Source organism: Aulonocara sp. 'chitande type north' Nkhata Bay, linkage group LG7 (genome assembly GCF_057382095.1).
Source record: "Aulonocara sp. 'chitande type north' Nkhata Bay isolate Kocher_YH1m ecotype deep benthic linkage group LG7, A_spYH_male_GT1.1, whole genome shotgun sequence".
NCBI lineage: Eukaryota > Metazoa > Chordata > Actinopteri > Cichliformes > Cichlidae > Aulonocara > Aulonocara sp. 'chitande type north' Nkhata Bay.
The window spans coordinates 53,454,328-53,478,245 of NC_141350.1; the positions used below are offsets into that span (position 1 = coordinate 53,454,328).

Consider the following 23,918-nt stretch of genomic DNA (forward strand, 5'->3'; position numbering starts at 1 on the left):
AAATGACCGCTACAGGTTCTCAGAGCCTGGGATGAAGTCTTTATACTGCTAGACTGAGGTCCTTCAACATCTGCCAGAAAATGCTGAGGATTTTCTATGAGTCTGTTGTGGCCAGTGCGATCCTCTATGCTGTTGCATGCTGGGGGAGCAGGCTGAGGGTCGCAGATGCCAACAGACTTAATAAACTGATCCGTAAGGCCAGCAATGTTGTGGGGATGGAGCTGGACTCCCTCAAGGTGGTGTCGGAGAGGCGGATGCTGTCCAAGATAAAGACAATGTTGGATAACACCTCCCACCCACTCCATGACATGTTGGTCAGTCACAGGAGCTCGTTCAGTGAGAGACTGAGATTACCGAAAAGCACCACTGAACGACACAGGAAATCATTCCTGCCTGTGGCCATCTCCCTGTACAACGCATCCACTTAACACACTGTTTGCTGCTACAACTACACATGTTTCTTTTCCAAATATTTATTTATAAGTGACTTATGTATGTATGTATGTATATATATGTATATATTGTACTATTCTTAGTTAGTGTATTGTCTGTCTTGTCTTAATGTTGGTTTAAAATGGAGCACTGTAACAAAAAATAATTTCCCCCAGGGATCAATAAAGTATTCTGATTTTGATTCTGATTCTGATTTTGTCTGACTAAACAGTCCAAAGTCCAAATATGAGAGTAAGTGATCTGAAATATTGAAAAATGCAATGATCAGTTTATTATCTGTCAATCAAGAATTTGGATCATGACTAAGTTCATGGAAGAAACAGTACTGACATGTGTGTTTATGAACCTTTGTGTGTGTGTGTGTGTGTGTGTGTGTGGGGGGGGGGGGGTTATACAGCCGGAAAGTCCATGTAATATGGGACAAGACACTGCTTTGGTGTGGACTGAGCTCAACCACTGCTTCTGTAGTAATAACATGGGTAAGGACAAACTTGATTAAAGCTATTTCTTATATTTACTGTCAATTAGTACGGTCGAAGACCATTCTTTATTCTAAAATCCATGATTCTAATCCAACATTTTTGGTGAAGACTTCCATTAAAGGTACAATCAGCTGCATTTTGAGGTTATTTAATAGAAGAAATACTGCTGTGCTCATAAATATAGACTGATTAGTGTGTAATTACATCTTCTAACGTACAAATTTGGAATTAATCCATAAAAATACACAGGAACAGACACCGGTTTGTGGATGCTGCCATGTTATCCCACCATCTTGGATACAGTGATAAATTGGACATGTGGTTAGAGACCGGCCCCATACAAAGTACACGAAAGGCTGGATAAACATTGGCCTAATATTTTTCAGATAAAAGCCTGAAAGTAATCAATTTCTCTGATATTATGAACACAAATTGACCACAATGCTACACATTAGTTTAATTCAGAACTTACCTTTGTTAGTCTGAACACCTTCATCTGTATCCCTCTTGCCCACCACAGTATCAGCTCTGAGCACATTGATCTTGGACAGAAACAGATGTTTGAGTAAATTAAAACTGCCATGAACTGTACAAAGAAACATGACATTATGATAAAGTACAATTATTTAGTCACTACTGCAGTCTTACTATAATATGTGTATATACAAACTATGTATGGATGTATGTCCATATGTACTCACATACAGATGGGCCAATCTGAACCAAACTTTGCATGAACAACATCACACATCCATTATTAACATCACTATGTTTTTTATTTGCGTATTCATCATCCAGGAATGTCAAATGTCTCTGTTTGCGTTTGCTTCAGATGTGAAGTTCAGTGTAGGTCGGCCTTTGCTTTGTTTTTGCTAGTATATCAATATCAATGTCAATTTTGTTTATAGAGCGCATTTCATTGCATTTAAACTCAATGTGCTTAACACTATGGGTGGGTTTTGATTATCGATTTATCAATTAAAATCGATTCTAGCTTAGATAACGTGTTATCGATCCTGAATTGATTTTTTAACATAAATTTATTTTGCCCGAAACGCCAGAATCTCAGGTGAAACCTCACAAAATTTCAACAACCACCAAACAGCTAAAACAGTAAAAGAGAGCAGGAACACGGATTCTGCACAAAGACGTAAACACAACGCGCGGACCTGCCGACGGATCAGAATCAGTGAGATGTGGCTTTCTCACCCGACGGCACGGACTCTAAACAAACCTCTGTAACTTTGCTCTGCTTCACTTCAGCAGCATCAGGTAATGTTCATATGTTGTTTGATGACTTTCTTTCGTTTTTGATCTACTGCAGAATATTTTTAAGGTTATCTGCTATAAAATCCCAGGCAAGGAAAGTCGCCTTCATGTTTTTCTGTGTTTTATCCTCAGCTACTTTGACACAAAGGCATCTGCTGTGATGCTCACACTTTTGATAAAGTCTCAAGTGTCGGCTTTGTTTTTATAGCTATAAAAATATGGAAATGTACTGATACGTGATGAGAATTATAATATTTCTGACTGAGTCAAAATTTCCCAGATTCAAATCAAATCGAATCGAATCGATTCGGGACCTTGTGAATCAGAATCGAAACGATTCTAGAAATCAGTGACGACACCCAGTCCTACTTAACACACAGACACACACGTCCACACATAGATATTAATTATAAGCCTGTGAGAACAGAAACTCAAAATCTTTCTATTGGTTTTTCTGAGTGTAGACCCATTTGTAACTGACCTCAGGTCAGCAGGCATTATGTTCCAAAGAACAGGACCACATTGACTGAAAGCTCCCTCAGCTCACTTAGATCTAATTCTGGGAATAGTTAAGAGCTGCACCTGATGACCTGAGTGGTCTGATTGGGTTATCAACAGGAAGCAGGTCACAGAGTTATTGGAGAGGTCGAACCATTGTTTGCTTTATTAGCTCACAAAAGGATTTTCAAGCGTGTCCAAACATTAAAGGTGGACTCATTATATTGATTTTTAACTCCATATTTAAACTCGTGGACACTGCTATTGTAGTTTCACATGATCCACAGTTCAAAATAATCCTTACTTGATGCGACCCCTCAGCTTATCCTCTGCCTGAAACAATTTGCTTTGGCTTCTCGCTCTTTAAGGTAATCCCCTTAAGCCTGTTATCATCAGCTAACGTCATCCATTTTCTTCCCTCGTGCCCTTCGTTTTACTGTACTGCAGAGGTAATGTATTTACTGCTTCACTCTTATCAAAACCTATGATTGTTAAAGAGCATGAGTGTTTACACAAGGGTTTACTAAACTTATGATATGGCCTTAACTTAACAACATAACTTTACATCAAGCACAGACAGGCATTGGAACAGTCTTTTGCATTTTCTTCCCTAAATTTTTTAACAGACATCCCCTGTGGTTTATTCTCACCATTTTAGAAACACTGAAGTCTTCTAGTCTTTCTCGCAGGACCATGATGCTATCCTGAGGGGAGCTTCCCGGGGTATGCCTCACAGAGAGGGCTAGAGAGTCGGTCCCAGGACAGAACCTCAGCATGTAAGAACTGTTGGACCACAAGCACCACACACCAGGAAGAGGGCTGACTGCAGGACCTGGAGAGCTGATGAGGAAAAGATTTACTACAATAATCCCCAATATATCAGCTATTGTACATACTTCTCAAGCTCAGTCTTTACAATGTTATTACTGCATGTGGAAATGTTAGAGGTTTATCATATTTAAAATAAATTTTATGCATGTGCATTTTGTGTATATTTCCATCTTAATTTCTTTCATCATTACTCATCATTTACTTCATAAAGCAATTATTTACGATATTACAGTAATACCTTCAAAAGGAAAATACTACTACCTTTCAATAGTCGAAAAGAGACAACAGTAAAATAATAAGAGTCTTACGCTGCTAGCAGCATGAACATGGCATGCTGTCCAGACTTTTGAGCTAATTGGAGGGGTGTGTCTCCATCCTGATTGGGTAAGGTCAATGCCCTTTGACCTCTTGGTTGGTGAATTAAGAATCGGGCAAGGTGAACCAAACCCAAACGCACCGCAACGTGGAGAAGGGTTTCTCTGGGATGATGTTTGACAGCTGGAGAAAAAGAAAAGAAAAGAAAGAATTATCTGGAGGGAGAAAGATGCTGAATAATCTTTCAATCGAGGAGATGTTTAAAAAGCGCTGACACATGTAAAACAGCCTTCTTAGCATGTGTCTTCTGAGTAATCAATGTCAGAATTGTTTGTGTGATTTGTTCATGTAAACAAAAATGACTTTTAGTCAATATGAATGTATTTGGAAATCCCAAATATCAAAAGCGGTATTAGCTTCAAGAATCCAGAACTTTTCCTGCTATTTCAAATAGACTTCCAGTGCATCAACACAGCAGCAGGGCACTGTGCATATAAGGAATGAGTGACTCTGCGTTCTGCCTGTATGCACTATATGAATATTATCATTGCCAACTAAAACCAAATGCTTTCCTAAGCAAACACCTGCTGTGACACAGTTGCTAGATCTAGCCTCCTGCTCACTGGAGTATAAGGGAACATAAACAATGAGTATGAGGACATGTCAGCAGTCGTTATTCCCTATGACTGACTGATCTTTTAACAGTCTGTAGTCTAATGTAGGGCAGCAGGAAAGAGCAAGCGAAAAACCACCAGCAAAATCCTTCTCTCTACATCGTTGTCGTCTTGTAAGCTCAGGAAGAAACTTTAAAAAAGACTTTATCTTCTGGGTCTTCCCCCCGTCTGTGGGTGAGAGTTACCATGGTACCATCTTTCCAGTGCAGAAACAATGTGCAGAACAATTCAACTATTTCTCTTCTCCTTTCCAATTCTTGTTGAAACCCCAAAATGAACTGAAATGTCCTGCCGCCTCAACAATGGTGCCATTAAATTGTGACCCAGTTTGGAGAGGGCTGCGAATGCTGCACATGCTCTTTATGCAAAGTTCAACAAACAAGCACGTCATTGTCAAATTGTTGCCATTGCAAATAGTGCACCGCATGGCTATGGGGGCCAAGAGCTACTTTGAATTTGCACCACACCCAAGCTTTGCATCAGCATTTGCTTTTTTTTTTTAAGCAAACCATGACCATACATGCATTGTCAAATACAAGGACACACACACACACACACACACACACAGTCTGAATGCAGCCTTTAGCACTACATGTGAATATGCTGCTTTAGGCTGCCTATAGTCTCATTTGCTTTTTCTGCTTATGATGAATACAAACAGTCTGGAATTGTAAAGGCATAATGAAACAGCTGGACCAGTATATGTAATTCCTAATTTCTTATTTTCATTAAAATTTTGTTATACTGTTGAGCATTTTAATCCTTTTCATTACAAAGGATAGCACAAAACATAATAAATAACTCAATCTAAGGCTAGATGCCAGAAACTCTAGCAATGGGAGTGTAGTGCAAAGGGTTGTGGAAGTTGATTTAGCAGCCACGGAGGTCTGCAGGACAACTCTAATCTGACCAAGAAAGAATAATGGCAATAATTACTTTGTCTTTGGAGCAAACCAGCCTCTGCCCGACTGGCTGCCTGGTCCTCTGAATCATGTGATGACTGAGGTGAGCCGCACAGTCAGATCTCATTGGGTTTGAAACCACTGAACACCAGAGCACCGGAGCAATAATGACCTGAAGGATTAATACGTTCCTTTCCTCAAAACTACAAAAAAAATGTTTTCCAAATGATTCAATAACTTTACTTTTGTGATATCAACGTGTGAAGATAGTAGGCACCTTGTGTGCTCCTTTCTAGCACAATGTTTTATTTATTGTTTTATATTATCTAATACCAGACCTTGCTGCAACCACTCAGTTTCATCTCTGTCTGAAACCAACAGTTTCCCCATATTTCCCTTTAAGGTCAACATTTCTGATTGGCTGCCCCTTTTTAACAGTGTTGTTGACTGGCAAGTAGGTGGGGTTTCTCTACTCACAGCCAGAGCTGTGTGGCTGAAGTCATGATATTAGGCATATCCACTCTCAGTGGCATCGTTAGACAGCCAAGAGACTGTCCTTATTATATTAAACTTGACCAAGTTTCCATACACTCATCATGCTAATTTGCAGCTTTTAATAATTTTTTTGAAAATTTCTTTTTCCAGGGTGGAATATTTTTACAGCATATATCTTACTTTTTTTAAAAAAAAATCTATGCACAAGTTTACATTTATTTTGGATTTTCTCTAAAGCACAAAGGCACAACAGTATTTGGTTAAATTTCCCGATAACAATTGCACATTGACCAGACACTTTAACTAGCTTGTAGCATAATTTTGGATGGATATTTGACCACTCTTCTTAGCAGTATTGGTAAAAGCCTTTCTGATGTGTATTTGGGATTGTGTATCACTCTCCTGTTGTAACACTCAGTTGGTATCAGTACCACAGCAGCAAAACAGCCCCAAAGCATGATGCTGCCACCACTGTGCTTAACAGTTAGTGCAGTCTTCTTGGGTTTAAAAACCTTACCTTTACCTTACCTGCCTCCAAACAAACTCTTGTCAATGTGACAAAAGAGCTCAATCTTTCTGTCTTATGCCCATAAAACTTTTCTCCAGAAGCGATTTGACTTGTCCATGTGGGCAGCTGCAAATTTTAGTTGATTTCCTTTATCAGCGCCCTCTCATTTGTTCATCCATCCATCCATTCGCTTCCGCTTATCCTTTTCAGGGTCGCGGGGGGCGCTGGAGCCTATCCCAGCTGTCATAGGGCGAAAGGCGGGGTACACCCTGGACAGGTCGCCAGTCTGTCGCAGGGCTAACACATAGGGACAGACAACCATTCACACTCACATTCACTCGCACATTCACACCTAGTGGCAATTTGGATTAACCAATTAACCTATCCCCACAAGCTGCATGTCTTTGGACGGTGGGAGGAAGCCTCTCATTTGTTGATGACGCAAAACACGTTCCACTGAGAACAGCGACTGGTATTCCTGCAGTTTACAGGTCATGTCAGGCTTGAGTTGGTGGTTCCTGGGTTGTTCTTGAACATTCTAACCAAGTTCCTCTCATCTGAGGCTGGCAGGTTGGGTTTTCTTCCAGACCTTGGCAAGTGCCAACATATCCAAAAAACTTGTGATTGCTTACAGTTGTTTGATCTAATGATCTTGCAATCTCTGATTATTTAGAAATGGCTTCAAGAGACCTCAACTTGTGTAAATCTACCGTTATTACTTGGACATTCCCATTTTTCAGAGTACTGGTCAATCTAATGAGTGCTGTCAAAAAATTTGTTTTATTGCTGGCAAAAAAAACAGTTAATCATGATTCAATCATGATTGAATCATGATTATTAACGAGATGTTAATAGGCCTTCACCTTGTCACATTAAAAGACATAAAAGAATCTTCAGCACCACGTAAAAGTTTAAAGTCAAAGCATGTATATATTTGAGCCTGTGTGGATGAAAGCTTCAAAATAAATTCAAAGTTGTGTACCCACAATTGTACTTTTTAAAGTCATTAAAGATGTGTGGTGTACAATTATTCTACCATGGAAAAAGAACATGAAGCAAAAATAATACGAAAACACATTTGGGCTTTAGAGATAGAAACCTGAGATGCAAGTGGTTACTGAAGTCTCCAGAAACTAACCTCCGACTTAAAGTTGGACGTTTCATTTCATTACCTTCTTTAGGTTGGCCATCTGTTTTCCACTGCTGAGGGTAATCCATGTTAGCCAAAGCATGTGTGATCTTCTCATCCAGCAGCCGAAGATCAGCTGAACTTTTATTGATCTCCACCTCCTGCTCAAGGTGAGCTAACTGTTCAACAAAGAGCTCATCATCCTCTCCCTGTGCGCAACAAGGAAACTTCTTCAGGATCTCTAAGAAGCTCTGGGGGTCAAGCTGGTCTCTGTTTTCACTTAGGTATTCTGCTACTTCCTGGGCATCATCCCTGACGTACTTAAAGGACGCTTCCCCCTCACAAGGTTTGACTTTGTTCTCAATGTGAAAGTAGGATGTGACAAAAACAACTTCCTCAAGGTTGTGGCCTGTGGAATATAGAGAAAATCATTTTAAAAAATCAAAGCAGGAAGTGATGACAACGTGAGAGCCAAAGTGGTTGACTAAAGGACATACCTGGAACTGTGAAGCAGAGACTCAAGCCATCATTGGCTCTTTTTGCTCTAATCACGTGTGCAAGTCTAGAGCCTTGTACAACAATGTAGAAATCTGCATGTTCAGAAACTCTGGTTTGCAGCCTTACATGAGCCTCCACTTGTCCCTGGTTTGAGAAACAGAAAGTCAGGCAATATTATCACCCTTGAGCATGATTTCTAGTAGAACTGAAGAATATTCTATCACTTTGGCTAGAAATCACCAACTTATGCGATTGAGTCCAATGATGATGTTTCAAAGATGTGTACCAAGTTTGCAAGAACTTGCAATCAGTTGCAATTCAGAGCAACTTTTGTGCATCAAGACAGTGATAAAACAGTAATAAGACAGAGCCACTCTGCTGTCAGTGTGCAAGAGAATGTGATAACAAAGCAATTAACTCTGATACATCGATGATAATCATGAACTTATTGCGAATCTATTGCCATCAACATGCACAGAATTTCTCACTAAACATTAATTTGCATTAACTACTCCAGCCAGAACCTCATGTATTTGAAATATATATTCAGAAATTCCTTCACAAAATTAGAGACAAAATGGCACAGATGCTCAGCAACCTTGATTGTATAGTCAGTTGGCAACCGGTTGAATCAAGCCCACATATGCAAAGAAACTTGTCCCAGGTGACTTGTGCTCATCTTGACAATCCATCTGCGTTTTTAAGTCAGACAGCAATTATCTGCAAATCTTTACCAATCTGTCACAGTGTGGTTGTAGTCAGTCCAAGTCAGACTGTGACTGTTTGGAGACAAGTTGCCTCCCACCAGGCAACCTGTGGCTTATCATTCAACTTCTTGGTGACCAAATGATCACTGCAACTACTTACAATCTGTCAATTCAATTTAATTTTATTTATATAGCGCCAAATCACAACAACAGTCGCCTCAAGCCGCTTCATATTGTAAGGCAGACCCTACAATAATACCACCAAACATAAAAAAAGTTTATGCAATTACTGGGAAACCACCAGTTGTTCCTAGGATGCAAAATGTAAAAACAGGCCATCCTATTTTAAATCTAGTGTGACCGAGCCACTAAGTGTGACCTATACTGTAAGAAACCCGAACTTAAAAAGGCAAAAAATGGGCGATTTAGTTTCACAACTTTTACTGCACTCCTTGTACTTAACCCTCCTGTTGTGTTTTCCCAGGAAGAAAACAGGGGCTCTTATGTTCTCACAATCTATCCTATGAAGAGATTCTACTTTTTAACCCACTCTAGCCTTTTTTCCTGCATTATCCGACTATACGACTGTCATAACTTTACCATCTTTTATGGATATCAGCAGGAAACATGACGGCACTGACTTATTCTGTTTGTACACAAACACCAGCAAAAACCACCAAGGTTTTCTTGCATTCCAGCTCATACATTGCAAAGAAAACACAATGACATCGAATCAGGAATATGCTGGAAGGACAACTGTCCTCTGTAAACACTGTCCTCGTGCCAGTATAGATAGCTCAACACTGGAATTCATCTACTTGGTATTATGTTCATCCATAAGAGGGTCGGCAAACAGTTTGTCCGGACTCTGACGTTCCAGATACATTGTGTGCAATACTCTTATCTAAAACATGTCACTTTCTAATGGATTGGAAGTGCCTGCAGTGATTTCACTTTCAAGGAATTTTTTTCTCAGGACAACTTATGTCTTCAAACATGTTTTGACCTATATTATACATGCGAGTATAGGTCAATCTTTCCCATGGAAACAAAAACAAAACAAAAAGTCTATAATCATTTCAACTGCACTTAAAATCTGGTTCCAGTCAAATTTCTAACCTTTACCCCTGTTCTTTGGAAACCCTTGGGGGTTTCAAGAGTTGCTATCTTCCTGTTGTTTGCGAGGCTGCTATTTGAAAGTGATAAACAGGTCTGACTCAAGCTGCAGTTTCTCCGTTTTCAGCGGTTAGCTGCAGTACCACTTAGTGCACACTTATCTCTGATTGTTTTTCCGCATAACAGAAGATAAGATTTCATCCTGCTGCTTGTGTAGCCTTCGTTATTTCCTGTAAGTCTAACTCCACATGAAGAGTCATTCATAAAAGTACATTTACAAAAAAAATGTAATAGAATTTATTTAGATATTAATGCTATGTGCAGTTTTCTGTATTTTTTATACTGTATTCCTTTGTAAATGTCTATAAAAGACACATCACACAATATTGTTTGATTGCATTTTGAATCCTGCACAGAGGATATAGTTTCCACTCAATTGTCTCAACATTGTCCCATAGCCTCAGACAATATTACTTTAAGAGGGGCAAAATTTGATCAGACAAATCTGTACCTCCTGAGTCTTGGAGATTAGAACAGAGGTTGGCTGGGGTTGCGATATGACAACACACCGATGTGATCTATGGCCTTTTTTCCAGGGCACCGTCATGACACAACCTGATCCAGTAACAATGAAATATTCAACACCTTGTGGTTTTTTACTTCATGCCTTCCACGTGGCAAGGTTGAAGGTCGGGGAGTATATTTAGTTATGAATACAAGGTTTTTCATATATGCCTGCTATGAATCCACAAGGTGCTTTTGCTGTTGTGTGACATAACAACTGGGCTGCTTTGTTTTTAATGTTTATTTTTATTAAAACACTAACACTAAACACAAATTAAAACACTAAATGATACACCAGAGAGATGGTCTTCTAACCTCCGCATGTTATTGTCCATTCAGTGTGGGGGGTGGGAGGAAAAACAACATCAAATCTGCTGCCCGGTCTCCAGGAAACCTGTAGTTGTCAGCTCTACAGCTCTTTGCCATGATCTCCTGAGTGTATCACACGGGTGACGTCAGGGGAGTAAGATCAGTGCCACCGCAAAAACAAAAACAGCTCCAATAACAGTTAGCTCCCCTCAGTGCAAAGACCTACTGATGTCAGCTCTCAAGCATAGTTATTTCAGTTTAATAACCAATACAAATAACATTTGGTATCATTAAGAAAAACTGCACTGTGCAATGGAGTCTGCTATAATCATAGAGTCACTATAAACCCTCAGCCTATTTAATTTGATCAAAGAACAACAGAGGCCACCGTTCCACTTACTTCCACATGCTCTAAGATGATATGCTCATGAACGTTCACACACAAAGGCATTACATTAAGCAAAACAATTGTCCAACCACAAGTATGTGACAGTACGTCACACACTACCATAGCGACACTATGGGCTGTTCACATCTGAACTAACATAAACTCCAGAGTCTTGAGAGTGACAACCAGCTAGTGCTGAAGGCCTTTTCTCATGCTCAGCTGAGACACATACCTCTGATTTAATCTGCTGTGCAAATGGGATACTAATAACTAGTCTACATGTCAAAAGGGGCTGGTGCAGTGCCACAACCATTCATCTCAAAGAAAAGTCCTGTCGGTAGACTAGCTGTTACATAATATTCTCAAGAAGTACTGAAATGAATAATTACGACATCTGAGAAAGCAGCTGTAATAGGAGAGCGTGTCTATTTGGTGAAGTAATGTTGTTTTATCCTTTATGGACAACTTTCTTGTTCCGCATCAATAAATATTTGGAAACGTGAGTCTTTCTGTTGGTTTGACATGTGAAAAGCAAACACAATCATCACAGCACTTAAAGGGGAAAAAAAACCCATAAACCATTACACACACACATACCTGCTATAGTTTAAAGGAAACCACCATTACACTACACAAACCACACTCGCAATCTAACAAACATTGTAATAAGGGGACACCCAATCTATCTTCATTTGTCAAAATGTGGCAGTACTGCGCTGAGATAAAAGCTGCTGTTAAGGGGAAAAAAAGAGCCTTGCAAGCAGATGTGTACTGGTTTAAGTGGAGCCCAACAATGCATTCACCAGCCACTTTACTTAGTACACCTTCCTATTAAGTTGGACCCCTTTTGCCTTCAGAAAAGCTTTAATTCTTCATGTTGTAGGTTAAACTAGCGGTCCCCAACCATTTTTGGGCCACGGACCGTTTTTTTGTCCGACAATATTTTCACAGACCGCCCTTTAAGGTGTCGCGAATAAAAACAACAAAATAAAATCAGTACCCGTACCAAAAAAGGAGGATGTATTCATAACACACGGGGAAAGACCCAGGGAACGATAAAAACGATTAAAAAAAATAACGATAAAAACTGAAAAAAAACCCTGAAAACCATAAGTTTAACAACCGAGCCTTAACTCTCGTGGCCCGGGGGTTGGGGGCCGCTGGGTTACAACCAAACAACCAGTCTGATCACCTGCCTCCCCAGTTCTGATGCTCAAACCGAGCAGGTCATCTTAACCATGTTTACATGTCCTGAGTTGCTTTTTGGATTAATGAGCAGTTGACCAAGTGTACCTAGCGTACTGTAGCCCCAGTGACCTAATCCCTAAATTAGGGATTGTGAGTCCCAAGCAGAGTGGCTCAGTAGAAGTGTTCTGGGCCCATAACCCAAAGGTCGATGGCTCAAAACCATCCTCTGCTCGAAAAATATTTAACCACAATTTTGTTGTACAATGACAAAAGGCTATTCTATTCTAATAAAGTGTATGTGCGAGCATATGCTGATATTAACAACTGATACTGGCCTATAACAGATGTATCGTCCTGCCAGGTATGTTGACATGTGCCAATACAAAAGCGTTTTCACAGAAAATAATCCAGATTACAAAAATGGAGCCAATTTTAAAGAATTGTTTTTCAACAAAATGTACCATAATTGTATCAGGATCAACCTGGGTTATTCTTATTATCATCTGTCAATATTAGCTATTTGCCAATCAATTGGTATCTGCATTTATAATAGCCAGTAAATTCAAGTTTAAAATACAAAGGGAACCAGGTGAAAACACCCTTCAGCTATGTTATGAATGTTAACATTGCATAGTTTGTCCAGCAGAGGCACTTTGCAACTTCCTTGTTGGAACCACATATGTTTGGAAGACCACAAACATAACAACCACGTGATCCAAGCAGAGTCAGACACAGCATAAATGTGTAAATAAATAACTTCACATAATAAATGTTAGGGAAATTTATTTATGTTTCATTTCTGAAAGCCAAAAACTATTGGCCGGAATATTGAATATTTATGCTGACTTGCTCACAACAGCACTGCTAACATCCTGATGTTAAGCAGTTGTTATGGTTACCCTATTTACCACCTTATTTGGCAATCCACAGATTTAGATCAACTAAAATGACCTGAAAAATATAAAATAATGTACAAAAAATGTTAAAATTACTATTTACCCCTCCAGAACACAAATATGTCAGGCAGATTTCTATATAATAGCAGTAACAGCAGAATTTTGGGTTTTTTTTTAAATCTGCTGTCTAGTTTATCACATTTAAGCCTCATTAATAGTTTCAGATCCTTAAGCATGAACGAATGTGGTGGCAAACCAAGAAAGAAGCAAGCTGCTGGTGTTGCTACAACTGGAAATGCAGTTAGTTCAGCCTCTGTTGTGGTAAAATTGCACTTTCCATTTCACCAACATGGACACACATTCTTCTTTCAGGGGCATAAGTTTGATTCAATCATGCACCTGGACAAACAAAATGACTTTCGCATGAACCTGAAGCTAAACTACAGCTCAATAAAATCTCCTTCCACACAGGAACTCCCAACGCTTTTTCCATCCAACTCATGGCAGCCACTTCTCCATTGATCTCGTTCATCAGTATTTGCTATGGGCATGACACTGTGTTGCGTGCGTGGAGGTGCGCCATAAAACTTTACTAGGCATGCTACAATAGTAGTCTTTATATCACAGCAGTGTGCCACAGCTTGTCTACACAAAGCCCAGCATTGAAATCTGGATCTCATTCAGTCCTGAGAGTTGCTCCTGTTCAGCTGTGTCCTCTGAGGGTGGAGACACCACTTCCTCTTAGTATGTGTAAGTTCTAGCGCCCATAATGATTCACATGTCTGGGCCTCGAGACCGGCCCTCCATCAGATTCTGTGAGCGAATGGAGGCAACGATTTCGAAGCGACCCCCACCCCCATCACCATCCCTCTCTCAAACTGGTGACACAGCAAAACAAGCAGGCACTCCGCTTACCAGAAATCTGGCAACGCTTCAGTGACTGGCCCACCCAGGCTTCCACATTTACAGGAGAATAGGCAGAGAGAGAGTGAAAGAGGAAAAGAGAGAAAGAGATGGCGAAACAAAACTAAAACGTCCAAAAGTTAAAACAAAAAAAGTTGAAAAGACAACAACTTGACAATTTTAGAAAAGAAAATCCACTTTTCTTTTTTTTTTAAACTTGTGTAACCAGTAGTTTTTAAAGAGCCAAGAATACTCTATTATTCTTAGTCCCATGTTCACTATGGGAGCCATGCTTTCAGAAGCCCTTGTCATGTGGTGGGCGGCATAGAGCCTGGCTTCCCCAGGGACTGAAACCCTGCTGGGTTGGGTTTCACCTGCGACACAAGGCTCACTAGTCAACCAGTGCACACAGAGAGAGTCAGGACTGAGAGAGGAGGAGGATAGCTGGAGGGAAACACTTCTGCTGAGGTAAAAAAAAAATCATGCCTGAAACATAAGGCTTTGGGGTCAGTATCAGCCTGGCAAAGACCTCAATCTGGGCCACTTGATGGCTTTGGAGTATATGAAAGAGGGCATAGATTTTGCACTTTCAACTGTGTTTTCTTAAGGTTCACAGCTTTTCTTACTGATAAAGATACCCCCCCCCCCCACCCACCCACCCACACACACCCCACCCCACATTGCCATTGTTGTTCATATTACACCAGAGTAATTAATAGATAAACTTGAACAGAAAATCTTCTGTTTTTAATTTTTACTATCGCCTGTAGAAATTTCTGTTTTTACAATGGGTCCACAGAAAAATAAATAAAACCTTTTCTGTATATTAATGAAGACTTTCAGTTTTGCAGTTGCAAGAGAGTCTGGGCAATGACCAATGACAATTTCTTTGATTTACTACAGCATGTCTGTGAAGGTTCTCAGTCATCCAGGTCATCGTAGTCAAAGGAGCTTGCAAAGAAAAGCATCTGGACTTCTTTAAGTTACTTGAAGACGTTTCACCTCTCATCCGAGAAGCTTCTTCAGTTCTAAGGTCAAATGGTGGAGAGTCCCAGATATAAACCTAGTGGGAGTGACCCCCCACAGAGGGACAAAAGGACCCCCTGATGATCCTCTAATCGCCTGAGCCAAGGTGTGAAACTGGGTGTGGGTCCCAATCAGCCAGAGTTTCTACAGCAACTTTTCCATATAGAATAGAATTCAGAATAAGCATGTAAAAAATAAACACCTGCTGTTCAAATTGCACTTCTTGTTCTTCTTCTATGAATTGGAATTAAATGTGTCTTTGACAGTAATGGAAACTGTGGACCATCATGCAGAATAAGTTTGACAACCCTGCATTATGCAAACACCTCAGACACACACAAGCTAAGGAGGTAGTCACTTACAAATAAAGGCAGCTCCCTCTGGTTCACGTCCATTTTCTCTCCATCCACCAAAGACCTGGAGACAAAACAGAGGTGTTACTATGACATCGGGTTAATAACAGCACCGCCTAATGTAACCTATAGCCATGCTACAACTGAAGCATTGAATGTTGCACCAAATTTATTGCACTTATGTTATTGTTTGGCGTGAAACTTTAACCTCCAAGATCTGACCCTCCTCTTAGCCCCACTGTCTCCCAAAGTCAGGACCAAGAGATCGCTTGCTATTTTTGTGTGCCACGTTTCAAAACATTTCCTGAGGTGAGTAAGATGAAGACTCTTATAGGGCTTAGTTCGCTGTCTGCATGAATGGAAAAACAATAGCCTTCAGACAGGATACAGCAGTGGTAGAAAGGGTAACTGTATCATCAGCACACACCTGATCCACTGTGACTTCAGTCTCAGCCGTGAATAGTGCATGACTTCAAAGCTGCACAGCAGGTCTGCAGGCTGCTCTTTGTCTAGACACTCATCTGCATCAGCTGGGGCACATCCAGCAGGCCTTGTGGCTCTGCAGACTTTTTGCATGTCCCAAACAGGCAAAAGTTCCATTAAATGAGCCGAATGTTAATGTAATCCTAACCCATAAATGGCTCCCTTGCATGAATAAACTGTAGCCATGATTTTATTTTAGGAAAATTTTCATTTAATTGTAGAAAGTAAGCCACGTGAATGTCCTGGCTAAAATATCGAGGATTTTTTTTTATGGTAACCATAATGAAAAAACAGCTATAGTTTTGGGTAGATTAAGTACTTCCTGCTTTTAAAAGATGAACCTTTAAAAAAAATCTACCAGTATGCAAGTTTTCACACTTTTGAAGAAATTATGGTTAAAATTGTGTTGTTGGTTTTTTTTAACCAACCAAAATCAGGAATCATGCTTTCATGTTTATTAATTTATTAACTGAATACTCTTCTCGGCTTTGATTTCAATACACATATTTTAATGGTTGTTGAATATTTTTTGATTATGCCACTTCTTCCATATAAAAGTACGTAAAGGAAAGGTGGGCAGGTCAATTCATTTACAGTGGTGGAAATGATTATTTTAATTTCTAGCTAAATTTTTAAGAATAGAGCAGGATCTAATTCTGATGGTAGTTTAAATTTAATGGAGAAAGACAGGATATCAAAAAGAAAAAAAGACTACATAGAAATTATAAATCGATTTGCACATCAATGGGTGAAATAAGTTTTTTTACTTATATCTATAGGATTACACTACTGTGATGTACAACTAATGATGGTTAATCTAGCCTATTACAGATTTTTTTTTAAATGCCCACAAATGCGATTGTTCTGCTCATCTTCCCTTTATAGAAAGTTCAAAACAAGATTCACGTCCAAACACAGAAGGAAGACCTCACCTGAGCTTCACGAGCTCAAAAACAACTTTTGAATAGACTGCAGGTGAAAACAAAGATTGGATGACCAGGAAACCAAAGTAAGGCACACCACCATCTACGGATTAACTTTAAACCCAACGTTTATTGTCTATTTTTTTCTAATACTATGCAAAGCATTAGTGTCATTCATTGTCCTCAGTCTGACTATTCAGTATGAAGGAGAAACCTGATATGAGTCGTGGCCAGGCACGCCAGAACAGAGCGTGAGAAAACAGAAAAAAGATTACACATAACCGCACGCTGTCAAAAAGCATTTGGAAAGCATTTTGACATACATAGATGGGAGTATGTAAACCCTGTCTTCATCAGCCCTTTTTCAGATGACGCACGGTTAAACTATTTAATTTCCGTTCACATGGCAAGCTGCAAAAACAGGCTGTCGAAAGCATTTTTATGCACACAGTGAATGACAACTGCATAACTCCACAATTTTCAACATGACGTATTTAAACTTAATAAAAGAGCTCACAAATTCATGAATGATGTATGGCGACTTATGAGCGTCTCCGTAAATTAGAGTTATCGGACTCAGAATGTAAGGTATTACTTAGAGGAAAACCACCTCGCTTTCACACTAATGCATGGAGCAGCCACACAAAGAAGTGAAAACGGGGGACCGCACACATTGTGAGCACTCCTATGAACAATAAATGATCTCCACTGCTACTGTCAGTAGGAAGCGAAACCCCTGCACTTAACAGTCAAATACAGCCAGTAAACGAATCATTTATCTCTCTCCGGGATCACAACAGCGGGTTTGAATAGACGACATAGACAGGGGAAAACGCGCGTTTTGCCTTTTACCTGTGAACGCACCAGCATTTCACTCCATCCACGCCTCACGTGAACAATTAACAAGTAAAAAAAATATATATACAAAAATTAAAAAGTACATGAAAACAGTTTCGCTGTCTGCACACTGCTCCTTCCTTTAAGTTTTAATGAAAATCTGCGTGAAACGGAACTTTTCCGAGTGAGGATGAATCAGCTTCCCATTACCTGCTGCGCTTTCCTCCCTCCCTCCGCTTTCTCGCTCCGGGAGTCTATTTGGAAAGTGTTTGAGCCGCTCGCTTCTGCTCCGCGTAGTAGTTGTGACGAATAAACATACTTTATTAATGCACCTTTTATTCCGAATGAGTTGTTTCTTTCCGCTTCTTTCAGGTTTCCATGTTTTTGCTCCGAGAGAGAGCAGGTTAGGAGTCTGCAGGTGTCGCCAATGTTTTTCCTTTTCCTTTGCTGCCTGTCCTTTTTTTTTTTTTTTTTTGGTCCACCCCTTCAAGGACCGGGCAGCATGAGTGAAACCTCTCCGGGAGGCAGGGCCAAACGTGGCGACATGTGCTTAATTCCGTCTCTATAAATGTAACGTCCCCAGCATAGGGAACTCATAATGACATTTAATGCTTCATTTGACATTTCCTTTAACTGAGCTCCTGTGTTTAGTGTTCATCATTTTAATTTTCTCCAATCAGAGATCAGCCTGAGTGATGTCACTGTGATCGAGTACAAAGAAACCACAGCAGCAGCGGTGAAAAGACTATAAGTACAAAGTCAGTTCAATTCACTTCAGTTCAGTTACATTTTCTCACACAATAGTCGCCTCAAGGGACTTTATATTGTAAGGTAAAGACCCTACAGTAATACAAAGCCCCAACCATCAGGTGACCTTGTTCAAGCAAGCACTTGGCAACAGTGAGAAGGAAAAACTCCCTTTTAATTGGAAGAAACCTCATCCAGAATTAGGCTCAGGGAAGGACAGCCATCTGCTGCTACCTGCTGGGGGTAAGGGGAGGGAGACAGATGGAAGAGAGCTAGAGATTAATAATAACTGGAAAGAATGCAAAGTGATTAAAGCACATTTTTATTCTACTACACTTCTTCCACACTTTAATTATTATTAACCTTAGAAAAAAATTGCTCCACTTTATCAGCCCCAATGTTAAAATGCACCTTACACATTAATACAACATCAACATGCCACATCACTATTCTTTGAACTTCTTCTTGAGTTGGATAGTTGTAGAGTGTACGTCCTTGGTAGGGATAATGGATCTTTTAAATACCAGGCAGGCTGTTACAGTAAAGTCCATAAATTTACTGACAACTGTTTTGGATACATTAACTACATTTTTTTGTTGTACTTTTACTTTGTATTTGTAATACAGTCTCTCACTGAGTATTTTAGCACTTTGGTGTGTGGCTACTTTTGGCATTAGCTAACATGGTAATAAATATAGTATAAATACACACACGATAAGTGTGTTTCACAGAATTCTAATGTATTATTAATATTATAAGCTAGACTGCATGTATGAATGGTCATGACCTTACACTGATAAATTCCATGTTGTTGCCAATAGCCAACTTCAGACAACATGGCCAATATCAGCTGAAACAAATCTTATATACTGATGTATCCTCATCAATCAAGGCTAGCTTTCAGTTCAGTTCAGTTTAATTTCATTTATGTAGTGCCAAATCACAACCACAAACCCCATTTATATTGTAAGGTAAAGATCCTACAATAATAGAGAGGAAACTTCAGCAATCAGATGACCTCCTATAAGTAAGCACTTGGCAACAATGGGAAGGAAAACCTCCTTTTCACTGTTGCCAAGGAAGAAACCAGGAAGAAAACTCGAGCAAAACTAGGCTCAATGCAAAGTGATGTATAAACATACTGACAGTGAAAAAAGGTGAATAAAGAAGAAATACTCAGTGCATTGTGGGAAACCCAAGTAAGCTAGATCTATTGCAGCATTACTAAGGGAGGGTTTAGGGTCACCTGATCCGGCCCTAACTATATGCTTTATCAAAAAGGAAAGTTTTATGCCAAATCTTAAAAGTAGAGATGTGCCTGTCTCCCAAATCCAAACTGGGAGCTGGTTCCACAGAAGAGGGGCCTGAAAGCTGAAGGCTCTGCCTCCCATTCTTCTTTTAAATACTCTAAAACCACAAGTAAGCTCACAGGCTGAGTGCTCTACAGAGGTGATGTGCTACTTTGAGGTCTTTACGATAACATGAGGCCTGATTATTCAAGACTTTTTACATCGGCAGGTGCATGAGGGAAAAGTACAAATGAAAGGGCCTTTCTGGACTTTGAGATGATTCTTCTTCTTTTTAGTATTTTAGCATGAACTATTGACTCAATAAACGTGGCTGTACAGCTGTTTTATGTAGTGACATAAGGTGTATCAAGCATAACTCACATTTAATATGTAAGCTGATTGGTGATTTTTGCACAATCTACTTTAGGAGTTATTTTTTTCTTTTTTATGAAAATGAACTCAAGTGGAGTTAATTGCACACTGATAGCAGAAGGACAGAGCTGTCTCAAAATAGTGCTTAATTTGTGTGGGACTCTATACTTACTTTTTAACTGGCTCGGGGGGAAAAAAGACCTCTTTCATTTTCAGCTGGATTCTCATCTTAGTTGCACACAGAGGAGGGCAATTTATCCTGACATTTTACATTAATAAGAAACACAAAAAGAAGACAACTTTCCCACAATTCCTGCTCCCTGGTCACTCATAAACCCTGTTCCCCCACTAACTAATAATGAGCAGCAGATGAACTAAAACGATGGTCCAGCTTTCACACAGTTGGCAATATCAGTTAATTTCACCCTGTCCACCAAAAAGTGCTGTCTTGCTTAATTGGGTGATCAAAGGATTATAGAAAGCTTGAAAGAAGAACAAAGCCTCCCTCAAGTTCAAGCTCCGATTTCAGAATTCATAAGACTATGGTGCCATCTGCTGGTGTAACCAAGAAGTGACTAAAATAAACAACACTTGTGCAGGAGGCTTTTCCATACCACATTCCACTTGCATCCTCGGTAATGTCATACACTAAATTCCAAAGTAGTTAAGGTGCAGTAATCTGCTGTATTTTCTGCATGCAATTCCTGTTTCCTGTAGATGGCGAGAGCGGTACACAAAAAGACACACTGAGGTTCACTGAGTCACATTTAACAAGGCACAGCTTCCTCAGTGCAACTGACCTGGAAGGGGTTTTTTTTTCCATCAAGACCCCCTGGTGTTGTTGGAGCAGCTTCATGGACATCCCAGGACCCTTGACCTCCTCATTAGAAGCTTGAAAAAACAAAAACAACAGAACAAAAAGGCCTCGGGAGAAGCATCACCATCACTTTTTTACTTCAAAACAACAGGAAACAAAGGCGCTAATATTTGAGATACAAAAGCACTTTCCTAAAACAATTAAAACAACAAAACAAGAAGAGTTTCTGTCCCAGCGCAGCTGCCATCGCACTGTTTCAATGAAGCCTTTTTTTCCCCAGCTGAAAAGACATTTCAGTTACAGTCCAATAAAAACAGATTTTGAATCATAACTTCAATCTCCAAATCCTCCTCTGATTTCTTAAATATGTAAAGCATTTCAAAAAATCATCCAGGGGTTTCAAAGGCAATAATTCAAATAACTGTATTTGTTTTCTCTCACAGAATTTGTAACGTCTGTGTCTTTGCAGTTTAACACGGTGATAGATTACCAAGTTTAACTCAAACACTGCATAATCATGAGTGAGGAATTAGCCATCAACCAGCAGTAAACATTGCTCACAGAAGCATTAGAGGAAGGCTGCTGGCATGGATACCAGGCAGTTAGTCTGATTTTTTTTAAAGAAATTATACAGTAAAAACACTATTAAACCTTCTAATTAGGACTGCAGGGATAAATACTGCAGGGACTTAAATACTGTTTATCCTCCAAAGCCTAATCACACCATTAAGAAATCTCTACTTTGCAAAACAAACAGAGAAAGTCAAAGAACACAAACGCTTTCAGAACATCGACAGCAAGCAGGGAAGCGAGATATGGAAATACACAGATTGTGAAACAAACAACATAACACGAGAAAGGGGGGACGGGGGGGGGGGGGGGGGGGGGGAAGGATCATTCCACATTTATTTCTGAATAAAAGGATTTCACTGAGGAAATAGTTGTCACGGCCTTTAAATCTGATTATTGTGTTGTAAGGTTGACCTTGCCATGAAAATAACCACGACTGGCAGGACGTTTGAATTCCCTGTCATTAGTGTGGCAAACTGTTTAAAAGGAATAAGTAAACAAGCTCAAATTCTTCAGCTTTTGTAGCTTTTCTCACATAAGCCCCTACTTAATTATATAATTTGAATATTATTTAGAACACGCGTCCACACAAGGTGGGATTCATTTCTCTCAGACTTTAGCTTGAACCAAAGACATATGCAAACTAAGCATTTTATTAGGTGCACCTTGCTAGTACTGGGTTGGATCCCCTTCTGCCTTTAGAACTGATTTAATTTTCATGGCATAGAGTCAAAAAAGTGCTGGAACCAGTCCTCAGAGAATTTGGTCCATATTAACATGACATCAGCACACATGTTGCTGCAGATTTGTGGGCTGCACATCCACGACACCAATCTTCCATTTCAACACATCCCAAAGGTGCTGTACTGTGTGCTAAGAGGTGCTGACTGTGGAAGCCGTCTGAGTACAGTGAACTCAGTGGTGTATTTAAAGACCAAATTTGAGATGATCTGAGTTTTGGGATTTTGCGTGTTATTCTGATGGCAGCAGGCATCAGCAGATGGGTTACACTGTCTTTATAAATGGGCTGAGATGTTCAGCAACAATACTCAGGTAGGCTGTGGTGTTTAAATGATGCTCAAGTGTGCCAAGAAAATATCCTCCGACACCATTACTCCATCACCATCAGCAGCCTGAACCGTTGCTCCAAGGCAGGATGAATGCGATCCATACTCTTTTATGCCAAATTCTGACCCTACCCTCCAAAATTCACAGAATGACATCGAGACTCATCAGATGAGGCAGCACTTTTTCAATTTTCTATTGTTCAATTTTGATGAGCCTGTGCAAATTGTTGTCATGGTATTGGGGGATTTGACCCAGTGGTTCAGAGTTTTTGGACTTTCTAGTGTTTATTTGAATATTCTGTTCTGATTCCTGGTTTGTTTAATGTTTATATTTCAGGTATTCATGTATGTTTCATGTATTCTTGGTGTACTTGCTCTAGCTTGCACCTCCTAGTGACTTTAAAGTGTAAAGTAGCTGTCTCCGCTTCCCTTAACTGCCCTTCTGCACATATACAGTGAGTGCCCCCCATTGTCCTGTGTCAGACCATGTGTTTCTGTTCCTGTCTCTCTTGCCCCTAGTGGTTTTCAGCATGAGTGTGTTTCCTAGTGGTTATACTGTAGTTTTCAGTTTCCCCTTTTTGGATTTATGTTTCACTTTTTGGATTATGGCCACTTTGCTCTTTTGTGAACAGAAAAGGGGCTCACTTTTTGTTTTATTCTGGCTACCTCCACACGAGTGCATGTGGGTCCTTTTCTCTACGTCCAGTCTCTATAATCCACAGGCTGTGACAACTGCAGCCTTTGATTCCTGGTCTTAGCTGATAGGAGCAGCGCCAATTGTGGTCTTGTGACCATCTGCTTCAGTGTTTGTGTTCAATGTATGTTTTTCTGCATACATTTGTTCTAACAAGTGGTTGTTTGAGTGGCTGTTGTCTACAGCTCAAAGCAATCTGGCCATTCTCCTCTGACCTCTAGGATCAAGATGGCATTTCTGCCCAGAAACCTGCTGTACACTGGATATTTTGTTTGAGTGAACAGGATAGACGGTGAATATATTTGAAGCATTAGATAAATAACCTTTTTTTTCAGACTTCACTAAATGATTTTGTGAACTTGGAAAACCAAATAAAACCAAATAAAACAAAAATATAGAGGAAATATCCTCACTTTTAATATATGATAGTTTGTTAAATAAACTCAAACATTCAACATAAATTCAAACATTAAAAAGGAAAATAAGAAAATTCACTCTGTAAACTAACTAAAACTAAACTGAGTTAAAAAAATTTTTTTAAATGAAATAAAAAGAAAAAATAAATAGAAGATACAAAACTATGGTAACTTTGCTTCAAACTGTAACAGACCGTCG

The 23,918-nt window shown here is 39.7% G+C and overlaps 1 protein-coding gene across 3 annotated transcripts in view; it reads right to left on the reverse strand.

Moving 5' to 3' along the window:
• arhgef28a (Rho guanine nucleotide exchange factor (GEF) 28a) overlaps window positions 1-18,325 on the reverse strand; it is a 52,772-nt gene extending 34,447 nt beyond the window's left edge. For 2 of the 3 annotated variants that reach the window (XM_086301300.1, XM_086301299.1), the window contains exons 1-7: window positions 17,958-18,325; window positions 15,514-15,568; window positions 8,054-8,198; window positions 7,600-7,965; window positions 3,842-4,031; window positions 3,353-3,542; window positions 1,408-1,477 (exon numbers count right to left, since the gene is read on the reverse strand). In XM_086301300.1, the coding sequence (XP_086157426.1) occupies window positions 1,408-1,477; window positions 3,353-3,542; window positions 3,842-4,031; window positions 7,600-7,965; window positions 8,054-8,198; window positions 15,514-15,546 (994 nt within the window). In that variant the 5' untranslated portion in view covers window positions 15,547-15,568; window positions 17,958-18,325. The remainder of the gene's footprint in view (window positions 1-1,407; window positions 1,478-3,352; window positions 3,543-3,841; window positions 4,032-7,599; window positions 7,966-8,053; window positions 8,199-15,513; window positions 15,569-17,957) is intronic. The other variant, XM_086301301.1, reaches the window with a different exon arrangement.
• Between the last annotated feature and the right edge of the window lie 5,593 nt (window positions 18,326-23,918).